Here is a 21,503-nt window from a genome sequence, read left to right as displayed (position 1 = left end):
GGATAGGGGAGACGGCAATCAATGTGTTCCCACAAACATGGACACTGGGGTTTGTTGGTGCCACTTCATAGGGGGTCCAGGCAGACCAGGACCCACCACCAATGACAGTGTGCATTGGGAGGCCTCGGTAGAAGAATGGTGTACAAGCCCCACCACGACCAAGGAAGGGTAGGACTGTGGAAAGGGCCCAGCTCCAGGAGGGGGCAGGCCCATCAGTAGGCAAATGTCCACAGAGCTGCCGCACAGAAGAGGGGCCATGGTGATTCCATCTGTGAAGGTCGGTCCTCAAGGCTGGTCCAGGAGAACCCAGTGGAAGTTGCAAAGCAGGCTGGCACTTAACATACAGAACCTGCTGCTAAAGGACTGGCAGAGTGGCTACCCCTACGTTTGTTATTGGCACCATGACTGAAGACAGAAACCTTGTAGGGGCCCGGATAACTCTGGTAGAGATAAGACAGAGACTTCTCATTGATCCAAAGTGGATCCAGGTGGTCACTCAGGGGGCTCTACAACTCCAAATGTCTGTAACCCAATGATTACTTGATCATTTGCTTTAAGTCACTTAAAGCAACTGAAGGTATTCTGAAACTGAGAAGCCCATAACTCATTACTGTTGCTGCTTTTTAAAGAAGAGAAAGTCCATTTTTCACTGTCCTAGAGTTATCTTAAAATAACTTAAAACAAATATCGGGTATTTGTTTTTTTGTTTGAGACAGAGTCACCTTCTGTCACCCAGGCTGGAGTGCAGTGGCGCAATCTCAGCTCACTGCAACCTCCACCTCTTGGGTTCAAGCGATTCTCCTGCCTCAGCCTCCTGAGTAGCTGGGACTACAGGCACCTGCCACCACACCCAGCTAATTTTTTTTATTTTAGTAGAGACGGGGTCTCATGTTGCCCAGGCTCATCGTGAACTCCCGAGCTCAAGCCATCCACCCACCTCAGCCTCCCAAAGAGTTATGGGGAATTAATAATCCACCTACTTAGCTGCAACACACAGCCAGCCTTAACCCGGAACATCTCATCCTGTTCCTCCTAACGTGGACTCACAGGATTTTGAAACTGGAAAGCTAGCCCAGATCTGCTGGGTCATGCAGGCAACAGGCCGGGTTCCAGCAAGTTGACCAACACCATGGGGCTGGTTTACAATCTCTCTTTACATAACGAATTCTGTCCTTCCTTTCTGCAGTCCTTCACCCCCATGAAAACATTTGGGAGGCTGTATGATCATGGACCACAAATATCACACAGGCTCATAGATCTGTAACCCTGACTCTACTTCAGGATTCCAACCCCATTCCCTGCAAATGGCTTGGATATGATGGAAGGGAGAAGAGACGTCGCTGTGGTTTGAGTTTGTCCCCTCCCAAATGTGTGTTGCAATTTGATCCCCAATGTGTCGGTGTTAGGAGGTGGGGACTAGCAGAAGGTGTGTAGGTAATGGGAGCAGATCCCTTATGAAGAGATTAATGCCTTCCTTCAGGAGCGAGTTCTCACCCTCTCAGGACTGAATCAGGGACCGCAAGAGCATGCTGTTCTAGAAGCGACTTTGGCTTCCTAGACCCTTGTGCTTCCCACGTGATCTCCGCACACACCCGCTCCCTTTTCTGCCACTTTTTGACCCAGCGCATGGCCCTCACCAGAAGCCAGCCAGATGTGACACTATGCTCTTAAACTTCCCAGTCTGCAGAACTGCGAGTTAAATAAATGTACTTTTCTTAAAAACGACTCAGTCTCATTCTGTCACAGCGACACTCAAGGGACTAATACAGATGTCCAGAGAGAGACAGGCAGACATGAGAACAGCAAAGTACAGAAATTTCAGAGGAAACTAGAAAAAACCCCATCTGCTAGAGAGGTAAAGCTTGGTAGAGCTCCTTTAATGCTTTTCTATCTTTCATTTAAAAAGTATGTCAGGAGAAAATGTACCTGTGCTAAATAAAAAAGCAGCCAGATGTAAAATTGAACATGTAATACAATCCAAGAATCATAAAAACACTCAAAATGTTAACATGTCTGTCTGGGTGATAGAACTGAGTGATTTCAACACTCTTTTTTCTGAGTATCTTGCTGCTTTGCTTTTATAATACACACAAAGAAGAAACATTATTTAAAAACACAACTATGCAAATCAATGGAGGTTTCCTAATTTTCTTTAATCCACGACTTGAAAAAAATTGAGAATCTGGCTGTCCTAGGATCTCATCTGGCCAAGAAAAGCATTTAGCTTCAAACAGACTTCAGATGCCACCTTTATTACTTCCTATGCCTTTTTCGTGGGGACAGGTCATCATTCAGCAGCCATCACTGTGCTGTCTGGGGGCTGCTCTTCCAATGAGGCTTCACTGGGGTCAGGCTGCTGTGTTCTCCCACCACACAGCTGTCCAATAGCAGAGTAATTAACCCCCAAATACTCACCACACTTCCCTCTTCTGCCCCAGAATCACCCAAGGGCTCCCCTATGAACTCCACCCAGATAGGGTGCACAGGTTGCGGAGTGTGAATTTAAGCAGCCTGGAAATCCCTTAATGAAGCCAAATCAATGACAAAGGACAGGCTGCCAACAAATGTCTGCATCTGCATCCCTTCCCCAAGTGACTCCATCTCCTGCTCTCTCCCTTCCCAGGTTCCAAGGGGCCCTGTGATCAGAAGGCAGGCCAGGGGAGGGGAAGGACAGAAATATACACTGAGGCCATCAGCCCTGACGGGTATAACTTCAAACAAAGATAATTTCGTAACCTTGGCTCATGTCTTTTTCCCCACTCTATGGCAATGGGGCTTCTGTGGCAATAATTCCACCTCTGGACAAGAATCCTCATGTTTGCACCCAAGATTAAAGTTAACAAGGAAAATCGATACAATGTGTACTCTCTAGTTATGTACTTTTGAAAAGGAGAAGAATTTAAGATATTTCCCCCAATTTAGTCAGCATTTCTGAACTCAGAAGCTGAAGGATTAAAAATAAATAAGTAAGTAAATAAATAAGAAAAAGAACTCCACTTGGAACCCTGAGTCATGGAATGTCAGAACTAAAAGGCAGCCTTCAAGATGATTTTGTGCAATGCCCTGGTGCCACAGGTGACGGCACTATGCCTGGGCCACCCAGTGGCTGAGCCAGCAGGGAACCTCAGGCTCCCAGCTGCCACCTCCAAGTCCCTGTCATTACCCCATGACACATCACGATTATCTGTTTCTGGTTAACAAGAACACCTTCTCTCAGTGGACAAGGGAGACAGTTAGGATGCCTGAGCCACCCCAGCTGCTGTCATGGGTTAAGAAGAGGGGGAAAGGCCAGACATGGTGCCTTGTGCCTGTAATCCCAAGAATTTGGGAGGCTGAGGCAGGAGGATCATTTGAAGCCAAGAGTTTAAGACTAGCCTGGGCAACATAGTGAGAACCCATCACTACAAATAATATAATAATAATAATAATAATAATAATAATAATTTTTTTTTTAAAAGAAGTGAGCAAAGGAGATAGAATGGACGAGACAGTGGGACTTGAGCCCCACCTTCTAAGGCCATTTCACTCTTCCCAACATAGCAAGAAAATCCACCATTCCAAACACTATCATCAATATCATAAATGGAAGGGAGATTGTTGCAATGAAGGAAGGGCATGGGAGGTGTGGCTCCTGAACTGGATGTCCAGCCTCCTGTCATATCTCCAACTCTCCTCCACACCACAGCCAGAGTCATCTTTCTAAAATCTCTGTAAAAGATAAAGCCCCCACCTCCCTCTGGTCTCACACAATATCCTGACTGACTGCCCCCATCCCTCCCTGCACAAATCTCCCCTCACACACACACACTCCCTTCTTCTGCCCTTTCTCCTGCCCTGTTTATATGACAAAAAGTTCATCAGCTTAAGTAGCTCACTCCTCTGTGAAGCTTTTTCTGACTGTTTCTGCTTCCAAGGCTAAAGCAACAACCCCTCTTTCCCATCCTCTACACCTCACACATATCTCCACCTGCAAGGCTTTTTTGCTTTTATTAATGCACACGTTTCAAAACTGTAGTGGATGGACACCTGACTCCTTAGTACCTAGCAAAAAACAAGACAAACAGATGAACTGCATGAGAGACACTTTTGTTTCCTTTGACACATTTAAGTTACCCATATTTTTAAACGCAGATTCTCACTCACCATGCTTTTAATTCTTCTGAGTATATCCAGCCAAGTTTTCAGCTGCTGCTTCTCTCGAGGAACATGAGAATATTCACATAACATACCAACTTCTGGGCTGAAGCCAGCTTACATGGAATCTAGCTTATTTCAGGAACATGTTTTGGGGGTTAAGGAACCAGAGCCTGACGTATCAGAAGTGCACTCTAAATGTCTAATGAATGAGTAGACTCAAAACCGGTCTGCCCCACACTCTACTGGATCTCCTAAGACACCTCTGGGGCCAAAAAGAATGTGGCTGGATGACCTCCAGGATGGGCCTTCAAAGGCTCCAACGAGTCAGAAGGAATGAAATCGCTTGTATGAAGGCATCTTCCTCTTTACCAAAAGGAAAAAAAGAGGCTCTGCTCAGCAACTTCTGCCAATTATTACTGCCCAAATTGCTTAGTCTGACTCTTAACTATGAGGGGGGGGGAAAAAAACCAAACTGAGGAACACTCTGAAAAAAAAAATGAAAGCAAAGAAAACCTGACTTGAACTCTTCAGTATCACTGCCATGAAAGGGAAAAAGGAGGGGAATTTTCTAGGCTAAAGGAGACTGGAGACATCATAATGACCAAATGCAACATAATCTGGGTTGGATTCTGGAGTTTTAAAAAATAGCCATAAAGGACATGATTGGGACAATCTGGGAAAATTTACCATGGGCTGAATATGAAATAATATTGCCTCAATGTTATATTTCCCAATGTGACAAATGTATACTATAATGTCCTTAGTCTTAAAAGATACTCACTAAAGGGGTAGGGAAGAACTGTCATGATGTCTGCAACATACTCTAAAATGGTTAATCAAAAAATAAACATACATGTATGATATGGTTTGGCTGTATCCCCACCCAAATTTCATTTTGAATTGTAACTCCCACAATTCCCATGTGTCATGGGAGGGACCCAGTGGGAGGTAACTGAATCAAGGGGGTGGGTCTTTCTTATGCTGTTCTCATTAATAGTGAGTAAATCTCATGAGATCTGATGGTTTTATAAAGAGGAGTTTCCCTGAACAAGCTCTCTCTCTTTGCCTGCTGCCATCCATGTAAGACATGACTTGCTCCTCCTTGCCTTCTGCCACGATTGTGAGGCCTCCCCAGCCATTTGGAACTGTTAAGTCCGTTAAACCTCTTTTTCTTCCCAGTCTCAGGTATGTCTTTTATCAGCAGCATGAAAATGGACTAACACAATGTGTAACACACATATGTACATGCACGTGTATGGATAAAGTTCTGGAGGGAGAGAGCTTGAGAGCTAGAGAGAAAAGTGGAAGGAGGAAGGAGGCAGGAGGGGAGGAGAGAGGCTGGCAGAGAGGGAAGAAGGGAGAAGAAATGCGAAGGACAAAATGTTAGTAATTGGCCAAAAAAGGTGAAGAATATATGGGAGTTGATATGGTTTGGATTTGTGTCCCCACCCAAATCTCATGTCAAATTGTAATCCCCAGTGTTGGATATGGGGCCTGATGGGAGGTGACTGGATAATGGGGGCACACTTCCCCTTGCTGTTCTCATGATAGTGAGTTCTCATGAGATCTGGTTGTTTAAAAGTATATATAGCACCTCCCGCTTTGCTCTCTTTCTCCTGCTCTGGCCATGTCAGATGTTGAGAGCTTCCCCTTCGCCTTTTGCCATGATTATAAGTTTCCTGAGCCTCCCCAGAACCTGTACAGTCTGCAAAACTGTGACTCAAATAAACCTCTTTTCTTTATAAATTACCCAGTTTCAGGTAGTTCTTTATAGCAATGCAAGAACTAATACGAGAGTCCATTTTGCTATTCTTACAACTTGACTGTAGATTGGAAAATGTTCAAAATAAAAAAGTTGAAGGAAAAAGAAAAAAGGTTCTACTGGGGATGCAATACCTGAGAACATAATAATTTTCAAAGACAACCTTCCCAAAATTGCAGACTAAGGGTATATGGGCTCACAGCCAACATCAAGTCCAACCTACTAGGTATGTATTCTGTACTTTGAAATGATGTGGCTTTGTCAGAGCAGGAAAAAAAAGAATACCTGGAGAGATGAAGCAGAATGGGTTGGGAGCAGAATTACTATTTCCTCTTTCATCTTCTTTTGTGTGTTTTATTGGAGTTTGTGCAGAATACCGGATCAACTTCAAAACCATGAACTGAACACTCTGGACAAGATGTCATACTTTTCATTAAAACAGACTTCCTAGTCTGGTCTGATTTCTTCCTGTCCTACAATCTCCTGGGCACCCTCTCCTTCTGTTTTTTTTTTTTTTTTTTTTTTTTTTGGTGTGTTTGCAAATAAGTAATTTAATCATCCATTTCTTGGACAGTGGACACCAGGGATACAGAGCCAAGGAGTGGTGAGTACTAATTGGGCTGTCTGCCTCCGACAGAGGGTGAATGATGGCCCAGCTGTTCAGACTGATGGCATCCAAATGACCTAAAATCACTGCTATGGATTTACCGAGCCATCAATAAAGACTGCCTGTTCTTCCATTAACATAATTAAGACAATGAACTATTTGGGGGGGAGGAAAAAAAGAGAGGATCTGCACTAGGGACTCAGAGAACAATTAATTACATTTAAAGTGGCATCAATCTAGAAGTAAATAATCTTCAGGTTGGGCTCTCAGGCTCTTAGAAATCTGAAATAAACAATCACCATAGAGGAAGGCACAGGACACCTGGAAAGAGGGATAGTCCCCTCCCCACAACAGGGAGCACAGCTGGCCTCTGCAGATAGAAGGCCAAGAGTAGGTGCAATTTTCTTTAAAGAAACATCAGTTGCCCGGGTGCAGTGGCTCAGACCCGTGATCCCAGCACTTTCAGAGGCTGAGGTGGGAGGATTGCTTCAGCCCTGGAGTTCAAGACCAACCTGGCTGCAAGACCTCGTCTCTGCACAAAAAAAATGTTTTTCAATTAGCCAGGTGTGGTGGTGCATGCCCGTAGTCTTACTGCAGACTTAGCTATTTGTAGGCTGAGGCAGGAGGATCACTTGAGCCCAGGATTTTCCGGCTGCAGTGAGCTATGATTGCACCACTGTACACCAGCTTGAGCGACAGAGCAAGACCTTATCTTTTTAAAGAAAAATAAAAGAAAGAAAAAAGAAGCATCACTTCATAACCTTGGAAGTCATCTTCCTATTTTATCCTTAAGATTGGCAAACACACCCAGTGCAAACAAGCAAGCAGAGAGGCCTCAACCACCACAAAGGTTCATTTATGTCCTATTTTGAGAAAACCAGGAGAAATACACAAAAATCCAATTTTACAAAATAAAGGGCAGATAATTCACACTGCAAAAGGTTTCTTTACTTAGCCAACCTTTTCCCTGGGTTTCCTTAACCTGCCAGCTCCCTTCACACCCATTTCATGGTGCCTGAAACATTATGAACAGCATTCATTAAAATTTTTATTAGATGGGAAGAGTTTGAACTAAAATTTCACTTTTTCCAAGAAGATATTTACTACATAGAAAGATATCTGCTGAAGTTAATGCCTGTGTTTTCCAGAGTCTCAGACACCAGCTCACAGAAGGAACTCAGTTGGGAGCAGAACGTCATCCCTTAGCAGTGACTAGCCATATGTACGTGGCAAATTCATCTCCCCAGGACTCAATTCCTCAGTTGTAAAATGGAGAAAATAAAAATACCAACCTTCTAGGTTGATTGTGAGTATCAAACAGCAGTGTTAAATCCATCCAGTGCCTACCTAGCATCCAGGAAATGCTCATTCTAGGCAGGCTCAGATTATAGACCCCTATGATCAGGAAACAGTAACCTCATTTGGAGACCAGGGAAGATAGGAGCAACAGAAATTAGACACAAACTTGTCACATAATATTTCAGTGACAATGCTGAAAGCTAAAATGACTCACACCGCCCAGAGCAACCCCGGGACCACCTTTGATGCTTCTATAAACAACCCGTCACCTGCTCAGAGAAAAAGGAGAAATAATTGTATAAGACAAAAACATTGCTGTGAGAATATTTGAAATATTGCAGACTTAAACTGTTCTTAGAGCTCAAGCCAGGGCACAGCACTCATTATCTTGTGTAACATTCTTAGATGCCTGTAAGCAGGTACGACTATTCCATTTTACAGATGAGAAAACTAGTGTCCAGAGAGGTTTTGCAATTTACAATGGCTAAGTCAGTGGAGAGCTGGAATGAGAATCAATTCTGCTTGGCCAAGGCCCATGCTGGGTGGCTCAACACCCCCAAGGGGCCTGAAGACTATCGTGACTGTCACTCTTTCTACAAGTGTGGATTGATGAGCTGCTGCCAACAGGACAGAAAGGGAGCATGGAGATCGCACAAACTGCATCGCCTCATGACACAGATGTACACAGACAAGCTTAGGGAAGCCAGGTCTCCACTCTGTCTTCTATTAAAAGGCAAACATTCGGGAGAGATAACAGGCTTTGCTTGACAGTATACTGAAAACCAGATTCAGGGAGAAGAACAGCTGGAGGGATCTGGCAAAAGAAGTGGAAGCAGGACCAGGGAGACCAGAGATCCCTGAGGTCCACATCTCTGCCTTGTGGGGTTCATTTCCGGGATAAACACTGGCCTGCTGACCCTTTTCATTAAAATTTCCCTTTTACATAAAGGAGCTCAAGCACCACAACGTTAATCTTTCCATATTGTGATTGATGCTCGAAATCGGGCCTACTGAAATAATTCAATCAAAGGAAAAAGGCTGTATGACCAAGAAGATGTTCACTATATCATTACCTATAACATCAAGAAGCCAAAAAGAGACAATGTGACCAACCACAGACTATTTGTTGGGAAAGTAAATGATAATGCAGCCATATGGTAAAAGGTTATATATCCATTAAAACATACAAAGGTAATGACGTCACTTTCCGTAAATCCGTGGTGACTACATGATGTCCGCTGTAGTGTGATTCTATATACCAGGGGTTGACAAATACAAGCCATGGGCCAAATCTCCACTTGCTTTGACAACCAGTTCTACTGGAACAAACTATAACCATTCATTTCTGCATTATCTACAGCTGCCTTTGTGGTCAAATGGCAGAGTTGAATGGTTGCAGTAGATAAAACACGGTCTGCAAAGCCAAAAACACTTGTTATCTGGTCTTTTATTTAATTAAAGAAAAAATTTTTTAAAACAATGTCTTGCTCTGTTGCCCAGACCGGAGTGCAGTGGTATGATCATAGCTCACTGCAGCCTCAAAATCCTAGGCTTAAGTGATCCTTCTGCCTCAGCCTCCCCAGTAGCTGGGACTATAGGTATGTGTTACCACACCTGGCTAATTTTAAAGTAGTTTTAGTAGAGACAAGGTCTTGCTATGTTGCTCAAGCTGGTCTCAAACTCCTGGCCTCAAGTGATCCTTCTGCCTCAGCCTCCAAAACCACTGGGATTACGGATGTGAGCCACCTGTCTGACCTTTTACAGAAAATGTTTGCTGGCCGTGTGCAATGGCTCTTGCCTGTAATTCCAGCACTTTGGGAGGTCGAGGTGGGCAGATCACCTGAGGTTGGGAGTTCGAGACCAGCCCAGCCAATATGGTGAAACCCCATCTCTACTAAAAATACAAAAATTAGCTTGGCATGGTGGTGTGCACCTGTGATCCCATCTACTCAGGAAGCTGAGGCAGGAGAAGCACTTGAACTTGGGAAGCCAAGGTTGGAGTTAGCCGAGATCACGCCACTGCACTCCAGTCTGGGTGACAGAGTAACACTCTGTTTCAAAAAAAAAAAAAAAAAGAAAAAAGGTTTGCTGACCCCTGCCCTACATTATCCATATATTTTATATTCTTTTGTATCTATTCAACATTTAATTTTAAAATTATTTTAATTTTTAAAAAAGTTTCGGTGAACATTGCTATGATTTTTGACACATGTAGTCAATGCTTTCTAAAAATGCAATCAATTTATAATGCCATCAGCAAGGAGATGGGGTATCATTTTTACCCTGTATACCCTAAATATGTATCTACTATTTTGTTGCTGATTTAGAAGGTCTAAAATAAGGTCATTTGTTTCTTTGATTAGTAACAACTTAAACAATTATTTAAGAGCCATAGAAAATTAGCCATAGAAAGCTTCTCTTTCAAAACACGAATCTTTTTTTTTTTTTTTTGAGACGGACTTTCGCTCTTGTTGCCCAGGCTTGGAGTGCAATGGCACAGTCTCGGCTCACTGCAACGTCTACCTCCTGGGTTCCAGCGATTCTCCTGCCTCAGCCTCCGGAGGAGCTAGGATTATAGGCATGTGTCACTACGCCCAGCTAATTTTGTGTTTTTAGTAGAGATGGGGTTTCTCCATGTTGGTCAGGCTGGTCTCGAACTCCCAACCTCAGGTGATCCACCCACCTCGACCTCCCAAAGTGTTGGAATTATAGGCATAAGCCACCGCGCCCGGCTTCAAACCATGAATCTTGTCTCATGTGTTCTTGATTGATGAGCTATGAATTGGGTATCTTTAGGCTAGGGACCTCATCACCAGAGCACAGCTCAATCCACTAGCTTTAGCCACAATCTGCATCCCCAACCTCCCACCTACTCTCTGAAGCCAGCTGTACTCTCTGAAAGGATTCAAAATACACTGTTCGATATTTTTCTATATCTATAACATTGGACTTTAGACTACATCCTCTGAGAAATCCATACAGGGTTACAAACAGACACACACATCCTAGGCTGCCATTATCTTTAAATACCACCCATAATCTCAAGTTCAAGCATCCCTTTCTCTGCTATTGCCCCATATGTCCCATTCACCCCATCCAGTCTCTAGTCCTACCAGCACCTTTGACCCATTGACCTTGTACTGTCCACCTCCCCGCTGTGGTCTCACTTCCCTCCACTCCCAGTACAGTCCCTGGCCCAACCCTATACTTTCTCCCTTTGATCTGCCTCAAGCAAGAATGCTACTCTCTCCCTCCATCCAGGCAACTAACCGAGAAAACCTTAACTCTGTTTAATCCAGCCCCTCACATTCTGTATATCTCAATCTGGCAGCTCAACTTTCTTAGAGAAACAGAGACAACATGCAGACTCTTAAATTCACAACCTCAAAACCTTAAGTGGCCCCCTGGTGGTGTGTGACAATCCTCCTACCTGCTTCCTCTCCCCAACCACTTATTTCCTGTCTTCTCCTCCCTTCTCAAACCTCTAATAACCCTTTGCTCTTTTTCACTCCCAGCTGGTCACTTTCCTGCTTTTCTCACTGGGAAAACTGAAGCAGTCCGGAGAGAAAGTTCACTTGATAATGATAACAGCAAACACTCACAGCACGCACTCTGTGCCAGGCACTGCTCTGAGTCCTTCACACATCACTGTGTATACATACAAGGTGGCCCTATGAGGAAGGTACAATTATCAACCCCCTTTTAAAGATGAGAAAACAGAGGCACTCAGATGCAAGGTAATATATAGACAGGAACTCAGTGAGATGCCAGCCCAGGCAGTCTGGCCCAGAGCCATGTGCTTAACCACGAAGGTCTCCTGCCTTCTTCTGGTGTCTGCACCCCTCTCTCTGCCTGCCTCCCTGCTGCAATGGATGGATTATCCTATCTCTGGCCAACTCCCCTTCCATGCACTGGATCCCATGCCCTCTCACCTCCTCAAATTCCTGTACTCATCTGCTTCCTCTCTCCTGCAGCATTTTTTCCTCTGTCTCTTAATCCCATCAGCATTCAAGCATCTTAAGAAACCAAATCTCCCTTAATTTCAGATACTCCCACAGTTTCCACTCAATTTTCTGTTCCCTTAATATCAAAGTTTCTTTAAAGAGCTATCTTTACTCCCTGTCTTTATACCACATTTTTTCCCATTCTCCCTTGAATGCACTCGAATCAGACTTAATACAAGGGTCCATTTGCAGGCCCCAGCTTTCTGGACCCATCAGCAGCAATTTAACACAGCTGATCAATTCTTTTTTTGATACTCTCTCTTCATGTGGCTTCCACAACATCACACTCCTCTGACTTCTATCTTACTTCACTGGCTGAACCTTCTTAATCTCCTTTGCTAGATTCTTCCCATCTCCCTGACCCCTCCATGTTGGAATATCCCAGGACCCTGTAATTGGATATTTTTCCCCATGTCTCTACTCATTCTCTAGAGAAACTCATCCAGCCTCATGGCTTTGAACACCATCTATATATACATTGTTTCCTCTCAAACTTGTACCTGAGCCTCACTCATGAACTCCAGATTTGTATATATCCAAATGCCTACATGTCCTCTTGAATGCCTAGTGGATGGATATCTCAGATCTAATCAGATCCAAGACTGGATTTGTGATAGCCCCAACATCTCCAACCTGTTCTTCCCTAGTCTCCTCCTCCTCCACAAAATGGAGTGGTAATCTGTTACATTGATGACTTCCAATAAACCACACCTCCTGGAATTTACACTTTTGCATAGTCCTCCTTCAATCTGGCCTGGATCTGTGACTTACTTTAATCAATAAAATAGAAGTGATCCTGCGCCAGTTTGGGGCCTAAGTCTTAGGAAGGCTTATCAGCTTCCACTTTTGCCATCTTAGAAGCCTTGAGCTAATATTTAAGAAGTCTGGCAACCCAGATGGAGAAACCATGTGGGAAGAACACACGGAGAGAGAAAGGTCCTAAGACTTCACCAAGAAAGAAGAGCCCAGCTCTTCCGGCCAAGTCCAGCTCACCAGTGAACAACAGGCATGAGTGACCACTGGCAAGACCAGCATAAGAGCTGCCCTGCTGAGCCCATTCCAGACTGCATAACCATGAATAAAAAAAATTTGGGGGTGGTTACCAGCAATAGATAATTGAAACAAATGGCAACTAATAATAAATGGCAGTTAATAATAAAACAATAAAACAAATGGCAATAATTTTTATTATTCTAGCTGTTCAGGCCAGAAATAAAAGAATAAAACAAAATTTACAAACACAATAAAACAAAAACTAAAAAACAATAAAACAAATAGCAATTAATAATAATTATTATTCTAGCTGTTCAGGCCAAAACTTTAGAGTCATCTTTTATTCCTCTCTTTCTCTCATACTGCACATCATATGCAAATCCTGTTGGCAGTATCTTCTATGCACATCCAGAATCAGCCACTAGCACTGTGCCACCAGCACCTCACCTGGGTTACCATAGTAGCTTCCTCCTTTTTTTTTTTTTTTTTTTTGAGACAGAGTCTCGCACTGTCGCCTGGGCTGGAGTGCAATGGCATGATCTTGGCTCACTGCAACCTCTGCCCCCCGGGTTCAAGCAATTCTCCTGCCTCAGCCTCCCGAATAGCTGGGATTACAGGTGCCCACCACCACACCCAGCTAATTTTTTGTATTTTTAGTAGACACAGGGTTTCACTATGTTGGCCAGGTTGGTCTCAAACTCCTAACCTTGTGATCCACCCGCCTTGGCCTCCCAAAGTGCTGGGATTACAGGCGTGAGTCACCGCGCCTGGCCAGCTTCCTCTTCTCTTCTACCCTGACCCCTGCTTTTCACACCCCAGTCACCCCACCTCAGTCTATTTTTCACAGGAGAGTCAAAATTACCCTTTAAAAATACAAGCAAGCAGGCATGGTGGCTCATGTCTATAATCCCAGCACTTTGGAAGGCCAAGGCTGGTGGATCACTTGAGGTCAGGAGTTCCGAGACCAGCCTGGGCAACATGGTGAAACACCGTATCTACTTAAAATACAAAAAATCAGTTGGGAATGGTGGCACACACCTGTGATCCCAGCTACTTGGAAGGCTGAGGCAGGAGAATCACTTGAACCCAGGAGGTGGAGGTTGCAGTGAGCCAAGATGACACCATTGTACTCCAGCCTGGGTGATAGCGCGAGACTACATCTCAAAAATATAAAATAAAAATAAAACAAAAATACAAGTAAGATCCCATATTCCCTTGCTCAAAACCCTACAGTGGCTGCCCATATCACTCAAAACAACATCCTGAGCCCTCACAATATCCTAAACGGCCCTATGACCTGCTGTCTCACCAACTTACTCTCCTGCCAATCCCACTCAGTTCACTCTGATCCATCCACATTGGCCTCATGCCCAAATGCCAAACAAGATCCATCTTGGGCCTTTTTCACCCCCATCCCCTCTGACCAGAACACTCTTCTGTAGATGCTCACATGGCTGTCTCCCTCATTTAAATCTGGTCTCTACTCGAATGTTACCTAGTAGAATCCCGCCCTGACCAGTTTACCTAAGAGGGACCCCCATCCCACCACCAGCTATCCTCCCTGACACACTCTATTTCTCTTCATTACACTTCATCTCCATCTCCTTTTCTTTTCCTCCTTCCTTCCCTCTCTCTCACTTGTTTCTTGTCTGTTTCCTTCCCTCATCACTCAGGCCCCATCAGGGCATGGATTCTGAATGCTCTGCTGCAATCCCACTGTCTAAAACAGTATCTAGCCTGTGCAGTGCTCAATAAATACATGTTACATGAGTGAACACATTACAAATTGTTGCCTTTCATATCCCTGAAAACTAGGTAAAAATGGTCCTAAGCCTCCAACCTCAATACTGCATTTTGTGGGCCCTTCTGGGAGCTTGGAACTTGGCACAACAGTCATGTCAGATCTCCTTAACACCACACGATGTTGCTCATTTGCTCAAACTTTCCAAGGCTTCCCATAGCCCTCAGGATCAAGTTTGTCCCCTTCACATGGCTCATAGGCTCTGCAGGACCTGATCCTAACACCCACTCCAGGTTCAACTCACCAGCATGCACAACACTCCAGACCTTTGGTGACCCTCCACCTCACTGTGGTTCCTCCATCCTCTCTTCTTTTCTAGGCTACCCACAATTTGTGGAAATACAATGGGTTATCCAGTGGTGGTAGTCACCACTAACTTGGAGTTATGGTGCCACCCTGAGCAAAGAGGGCAGACAAGGGTGCTTCTGGAGGCAGGAAGCTACATGCTGTGTGGGGCACAGTGGAAAGTGAAAACGCAAGTCCCCTTATTTGAAAATTATTGAGAATTTCAAGACAGTGATAGCAGGGTATTAATCCAAGCATGGAGCCCTTCCGAGCATGGGGTGCTGAGCAACTTCACAGGTCAAACATCCATGAACCTGGCCCTGTCTGGCAACCACAGTGAAACACGGCAAGATACAGCACTACGTGCCCAGTTGGGCTGGTCACGACTCACAAATGTGCCAACACTGGCACATCCTCAGGGATACGGAAGTATACTTGTTTTTGGAGAGAGACTAGACCTTCATCCTTGAGGTGAAGAAGATTCTGTCTCCAGGGTGCCTGCTCATCAGATACTCCATTCTGGCTAAGTTTTTTCACTGCTTGCTTATTTAGTACAGGGTTAACTTAATGACATGGACAAGTGCCAAGAAGAGAAAAGGGAACAGTAAGGAGAGAGGAAATTTCATCAACCTTTTTATAATGCAGGGCAACAGAAGCCAAGAAACCACATAGGATAGTAACAGTTCTACCTCTTTCTCTCACAAGTATTTCAGTTTGTCAAGTCTTCCTTTGGTTTTTGAATGACAGAGTCTTCCCAGTAAAGTAAGTTAATAAACTCTAGACAAGAATAGTTATTCTTTCAGGTACTCAACTGAGTATTGCGAGAAATGCAATGTCTGCTCTTTCAGGAAGAGGCCGTCACTCTGAAAATGCAAAACAATCATATTCTAATAAAACAATAATAAACACGAAAGGCACAGTGGCGATATTTCTTTATTTTAGGCCAAGACAGGAATAACATGAAGTCGCTCAGACACTCAGCTTGCCATAATATAGTCCCCTTAGCATTTTCTTGCTTCTCCATATCTGACCTTGGCAATTTCAATTTCTCTTACAATCTCTTTCCTCTGTCATTCATGATTCTAGGTCTGAGTTTTATAAACATTAAAAAAAATCCACAACAAGAATATATTTTACATCGTGACCCAGTACACATGTATCAAAAGAACTAGGTTTCATGTGCAGAATGCTCTGATATTTTCTTCTGTATTTTATTTCATTCTTTAGAAATGGTTTCACAACCCACTAATGGTTCATGACCCAGTTTGGAAACACTGTGATTTTAGATCGTACTTGTATACATTATCATCATCCACACTTCATCAAACTTTAACTCAAGCTCCGTCTGGGTGTCTACACAATCCACAAGAATAAAACATGGGTATCTTTTAAAAGTCAAGCATTTAAATGACTCCTGTAGCTGAAAAACAATGAGGACTGAAATGAAGGGAAGGCAGCAGCATGGAGAACAGGTCGTCATAGCTTGGCGTGCAAAACAGAAGCAGCCACACAGAGGATGGAGGATGGCGAAGAAGGAAATTTCTATGTCTGGTGTCCTCTGTGTGGGCCCACTGTTTTGTTTAAAGTGGCACAGTCTCCCAGAATATCAGACACACTCACATTCAAACCCATGGAAACACTTCAAAGAAAAGATTTGTCTGTCATCTGAGAGGCTCCCATCTCCTCAGTCTCTCCCCTATCTTCTATAAATGGTTAGTCACTCTGTTCTGTCATCTTCCTCCTCAAAGAATTCCTCACACTCCTGCCACTTCCCTCTCTCTTCTCTGGCCCCCTGCCTAGTCCGAGATGAGATTGTGGAATCCACAGCCTTCACTGTGGCCAACCAAGCCAACTGCCCTTAGGGCTGTTCCCCAGGCTGTGCCTTCAGTGGCTCTGACATCCACATTTTTCTAGCTGGCCTTCAGAATCTAGAACTTCCTTCCCTGGCACACCCACCCTGCAGATCATGTCTATCTGTCTGTGTGACAGCTGCTCCTCTACCCCACCAGTCAAACCACATAACATAGCATTTCATAAGGATAAGATGGTGACACACTTGCTAGGAGCTCAGCACTGGGTTAGGTCCTCTGCACACCTCCTGCGATTCTCATGCCACCATGCCAGGAAGGCTCCCAACTGGAGTAACTGGCTGGGAGTGGAACCCAGGAAGGATGAACTCCAGGTTCTTTCTACCACCTAACAATGGCCCCAATGACACCACACAACCTTTCAGCTACATACAAAATTGCCTTTCCTGCTTGCCTCCAGAATGAAGCTACTGACTAGAGGTGAGGGGTAACGTACGTGGGACCCTCTCCATGACATTTGTGGTAGGACACGGGTACTCTTGGTGAGGTTCCTCAGGAAGCATCCTGCCTGCACTGAGCACCAAGAAGAGTTGGTTCCACTTCTACCTATGGCAATGAGATTCGGATCACCAACGAGGTTACCCTTGGGGACCAGCGGTTACAGCTAAGGGTTACAGCCCTCAGCCAGTCATGAGGTTGGGTGTGCAGAGTGGCCTCATTCCCGCGCCACCATTTGCCTTCCCCATCTTTTCCCTCTATGGCCACTGTGTCATAGTCATCTCTATAGGCCACCTACAATTATCTCTAGAACACAGCAAGAAACAAAGAAATAGTACCTTGAATTTTCCATACCATCTCATATGCTTTTTCTGATGCTCTCCCTGCCCTTGTAGAGTAGCACCTCCTCCCGAGAATCAAATGCAAGGCTGTCCAGCCCTAAGGATTACCATTTATGTACAAAAATGTCCTTTCAGATTATACCTGGAATATCTATACTTGAAAGCAATGCTGGCCTTTTTCCCCACTCTACTTCTCCAATCTCACCACAATGAAAAGAATGTGCATAGAGAAGGCTTGAGGATAGACAGAACCCCAACAATTGACCACAAATCCAGGAGGACATGCCAACCTACCTTGGTCAAATCCATTCCAAGTTTGAGTTGTGAAATGAGATGAAGAATTACACTACGCTGATCCTCCATAACGCCCAATTCCGTCTCTTCCTTATCTTCATTGTCACTTTTTTCATCTTCGGACAAAACCAATTCAGAGCCTGAGTTTGGCTAAAATGAAATAATCAATAAAAATCACCAGCTGGTCCAACAGAAGTTAGAAATAAAGTGTATGAATTCATATGTTTTGCAATGACAGAAGAAACCCAATCCTGTCCCGGGCAGAGCTCCTCTGTGACCCAGTCCTGTTGGCCATGGGGCAAATGAGTCCCCTGGGGGTCGGCCCTGTGCCTTGGACGCTGCATATCCCCTTCCATCTCTCCCGTCTTCCCCAATTAGTGAGCCTAAGTGACTTCCCCTGACAAAATAGCTCCCTGTTCTTTAAGAAACTAACTATAGTATATGGGTATGAGTTCCCTTCATTTTGCGTATTAGCAAGTAGGAGTTTACCAAAGTTAAACTCCTGTTAACTTGCACGACCCAGGCCACTTCATATCTAATATAAATTTTTCTGTTTATAAGTAAAAGTTGGATTATCCAGGGAGTAACTAAAATTATTTATGGAAAAATGTGCTCAAAGACTATTTCTATCCAAATCAATTAGGATTACTCTACCAGATGTAAGAAAAGGCTGAGAATTGGCATTAATTTAGGGAGGAAGGCACCAAATGAAAATGTAAGGCAAAACTCCTGAAACTTTATAATACTACTGGGATTCACGCTGGCCAACAGACCCTGCTTTCCTCGATGCAAGTTTATTAATTCAATCACTCGATTCCATTTTTTCACATTACATAGAAAACAGGCAACTTACTAAACTGGGCAAGGGGATTACTGCACATAAAATTTTCCAATATCCAAGTGTTAAGAACTCTGGCTACAAGGTAAACTTGCCCTCAGCATTCTATTGAAAGAAGTCTCCACATTCCACACTCCACATTTACCTACGTTCTTATGATGCTTGCTTATATATAAGCAAAAGCACTCTGCACAGAACATCATACATTTCTTTCCAATTACCAATAACAGGTCAGACATAATATACAGAAATTCAGAAGCTCAAAGGTATTAAATATGAAAGGATACAGACTTGTCCAAATGTTCATGCAAAAAACGAACAATTTACTAACCTCATTAGACAGAATCATTTTATATCTACAGGCACTTCTAACATACAAAGGTTATTTTAGTGGTCAAGGTGTTTAAAACTGTCCGGCCTTACATACCCACTGACCATTCCTTTCCAACATTCCAAAGAGAGGTAATAATGGTGTTCCTTCCCTCCTGGGGTAGGCATTTTTAAAACTTCAACATAAAGAGACATTTTCCATAGACATACTCCTAAGGTGTTCTCAATCAGCTCTAAATAATCCCAATTCGAAAGAGATGGTTGGGAAGGTCTCAGTGAAGCCCACAGGATATTCCCCCAGCCGAAAGCTAAGTTTTCTTTCATTATGTGCCCAGTTCTCTAGCCACCTCATAATAGGTATTATCTGACATCATTGGCAAGTTGCTTTGCTAGATTATGCTGAAATAATTGAGGAGTCCTTACCTGTGCTAATCCTGAGAAGAGAAGCCACAGGGAAGTCTGAGCTGTGAGTTACCCTGATTCTACACTCGAAGTTAGGGGTAGAAGGACACAGGAACCCAGCACTTACAGCCAGTGGCCCTGGGGGTCTCCTCCAGCTCCACCTCATGACACCCCGTGCTGCTGCGTGACTGCTGCTGCTGCCAAGGCCACCACTGCTATGAGCTTGAATGGCTGACGCTAAGATTAGCAGGGCCTCCCTTCCACCAGCCTGTCCTCCTGGCTCTCCTCCCTTTTGCCTCTTCTGGATCTCAGGTCAGTTTCAAAGTGGGTGGCTGTCTCAGCTCCCTGTGAGCTTCCATTTCCAGTCTACACTACGGAAGTCAGAGAGCTGAGACACAAATCCCTCCCAATGGCAAAGGTGCTACAGCTGCAACTTCCTCTGCAGTGACCTGGTGGGCAGTAATCTGTATTAGCAGAATTCCTCTCATCCCAGCACCAGCTGGGGGAGGAGAGGGCAGTGTCTGGGCATTCTACTTTGGGAAGAAAAAGGACAATCAAAAACAAGTGAAATCCAACCACCACAGTGTATCCAACAGGTGGAGTGGGCTGCAAAGTCCTTAAACATCTCAACAGGAAAGGTAGCTCCATTTTGCGGGCAATTATTTTCTGCTTGAAATTAGCTGTTCTCACTAAGAATGGACTGCATACTGAATCAATTGCTCCACTGAGGCTGCCATAAACTTCATGAAGCAAAGAATGATTCATTCTTCTAAAGCTGTGATTTCCTATTTGCTCACAAGCCAGTGCAGGGGAAATCCTCATCTTTCCCACTCACTGCTACACTCAGTGTGATGTGTTTACAGACCTTCGGGGACCACACCTCCTCCTGCTGTCTGCCTTACTCGAAAATTCAATCCAGCTTGTCCCTGCCTTCCAGTAGCCAGAAAGTCTTTCACAAGATCCAGTCGCATGATACTAAGTACACACATAAATGTGAACACAGACCCCTCCAGCCTTTCCCATTGGAAATCAATAGCACGTCCTCTGTGTCTGACGATTCCTCTCAAAGTCACTGGCTCCAGCAGAGGAAATTAAGGCTGGCACAGGTGCCCCAGAAGCTGAGTCATCCAGGGTGACTGGTGGCCCTGGAGTCCCGCCCAGGGAAGGACGGCCATGGGAGCCTGGCACACTGCCCTTTGGTGGCACAAATCCTGAGGAAGCCATGCCCCAACCTTAAACAAGGACCTAGGACTGTTTTCTCTCCCACAGCCTCTGAGAACTTGCCCTTTTTCTCCCAATGTGATTTGTAAAACATTCCCTTACCCAGCCTCAAGTAAATAATCAGAGTTAAGCTGGTTTCATACACCACGTTGACAGTAAACATCTTAGAGGACACACTTTCAATCCACCACACTGCAGCTCAGTCCATCCGCACAAAGAGAAGACCCCCCCAACCCCCATCGCAGTCCAACTTGGGGGTACATGGATGGAAAGGTAGGAGTCATCAACAGGTCAACTCTGTCTGAAATAGGTCCGTGGCAATGTAAATGCCAATCTACTGGCATCCACAAAGCACCCACATAGGCATCCACGGCAAGGAATGGAGGGTTTGAAGAGACAGGTCTTGATGGAGTTTTAAAGACACAAAACCTCCTTCCCTTTTAGGGTCGAAGGTTTGTTGATTCCACTACTCTGATGTGGAATTCAAAGAGATTGATAATTGTCACCCTCTCCAAGTGCTGGTTTCCATAATCAGGTCCCCATGCTTATCCACATCCATACCCCCCTTCTCTGACAAAGTCCCACTTGTCTCCTGGGAGTCCCTGCACGCCTCCCCTCTCTGAATCTCTGCAAATTTTCACTTATAAAACAATAACAGCTGTCTCAAGGTCATCAAAAATGGCAGAACAGTGTTCCCCCATCTCTGAAAAATATGAACGTGGGAAATGGTTTCATAATGCTGAGAGAATTTACAAGACTTAAGCAGAAGAATCTTCAGATCCCCCATCCCCCTGAGATTTTTGCAAATAAGCCAGCCCAGTCACAAAAATGTATGTAAACTTGAAGATAAAATGGAATTAAAATATGTTTTAAAGAGCAGCAG

The 21,503-nt window shown here is 44.3% G+C and overlaps 1 protein-coding gene across 4 annotated transcripts in view; it reads right to left on the bottom strand.

Moving 5' to 3' along the window:
- Positions 1–21,503, bottom strand: part of OSBPL10 (oxysterol binding protein like 10) — a 329,028-nt gene that overhangs the window by 21,895 nt on the left and 285,630 nt on the right. For all 4 annotated transcript variants that reach the window (XM_010354464.2, XM_010354465.2, XM_030932578.1 and 1 more), the window contains one exon: positions 17,830–17,979. In XM_010354464.2, the coding sequence (XP_010352766.1) occupies positions 17,830–17,979 (150 nt within the window). The remainder of the gene's footprint in view (positions 1–17,829; positions 17,980–21,503) is intronic.

This window comes from Rhinopithecus roxellana, chromosome 1, assembly GCF_007565055.1.
Source record: "Rhinopithecus roxellana isolate Shanxi Qingling chromosome 1, ASM756505v1, whole genome shotgun sequence".
NCBI lineage: Eukaryota > Metazoa > Chordata > Mammalia > Primates > Cercopithecidae > Rhinopithecus > Rhinopithecus roxellana.
The sequence above is the reverse complement of the archived record's forward strand: the minus strand, read 5'-3'. Positions and strand labels throughout refer to the sequence as shown.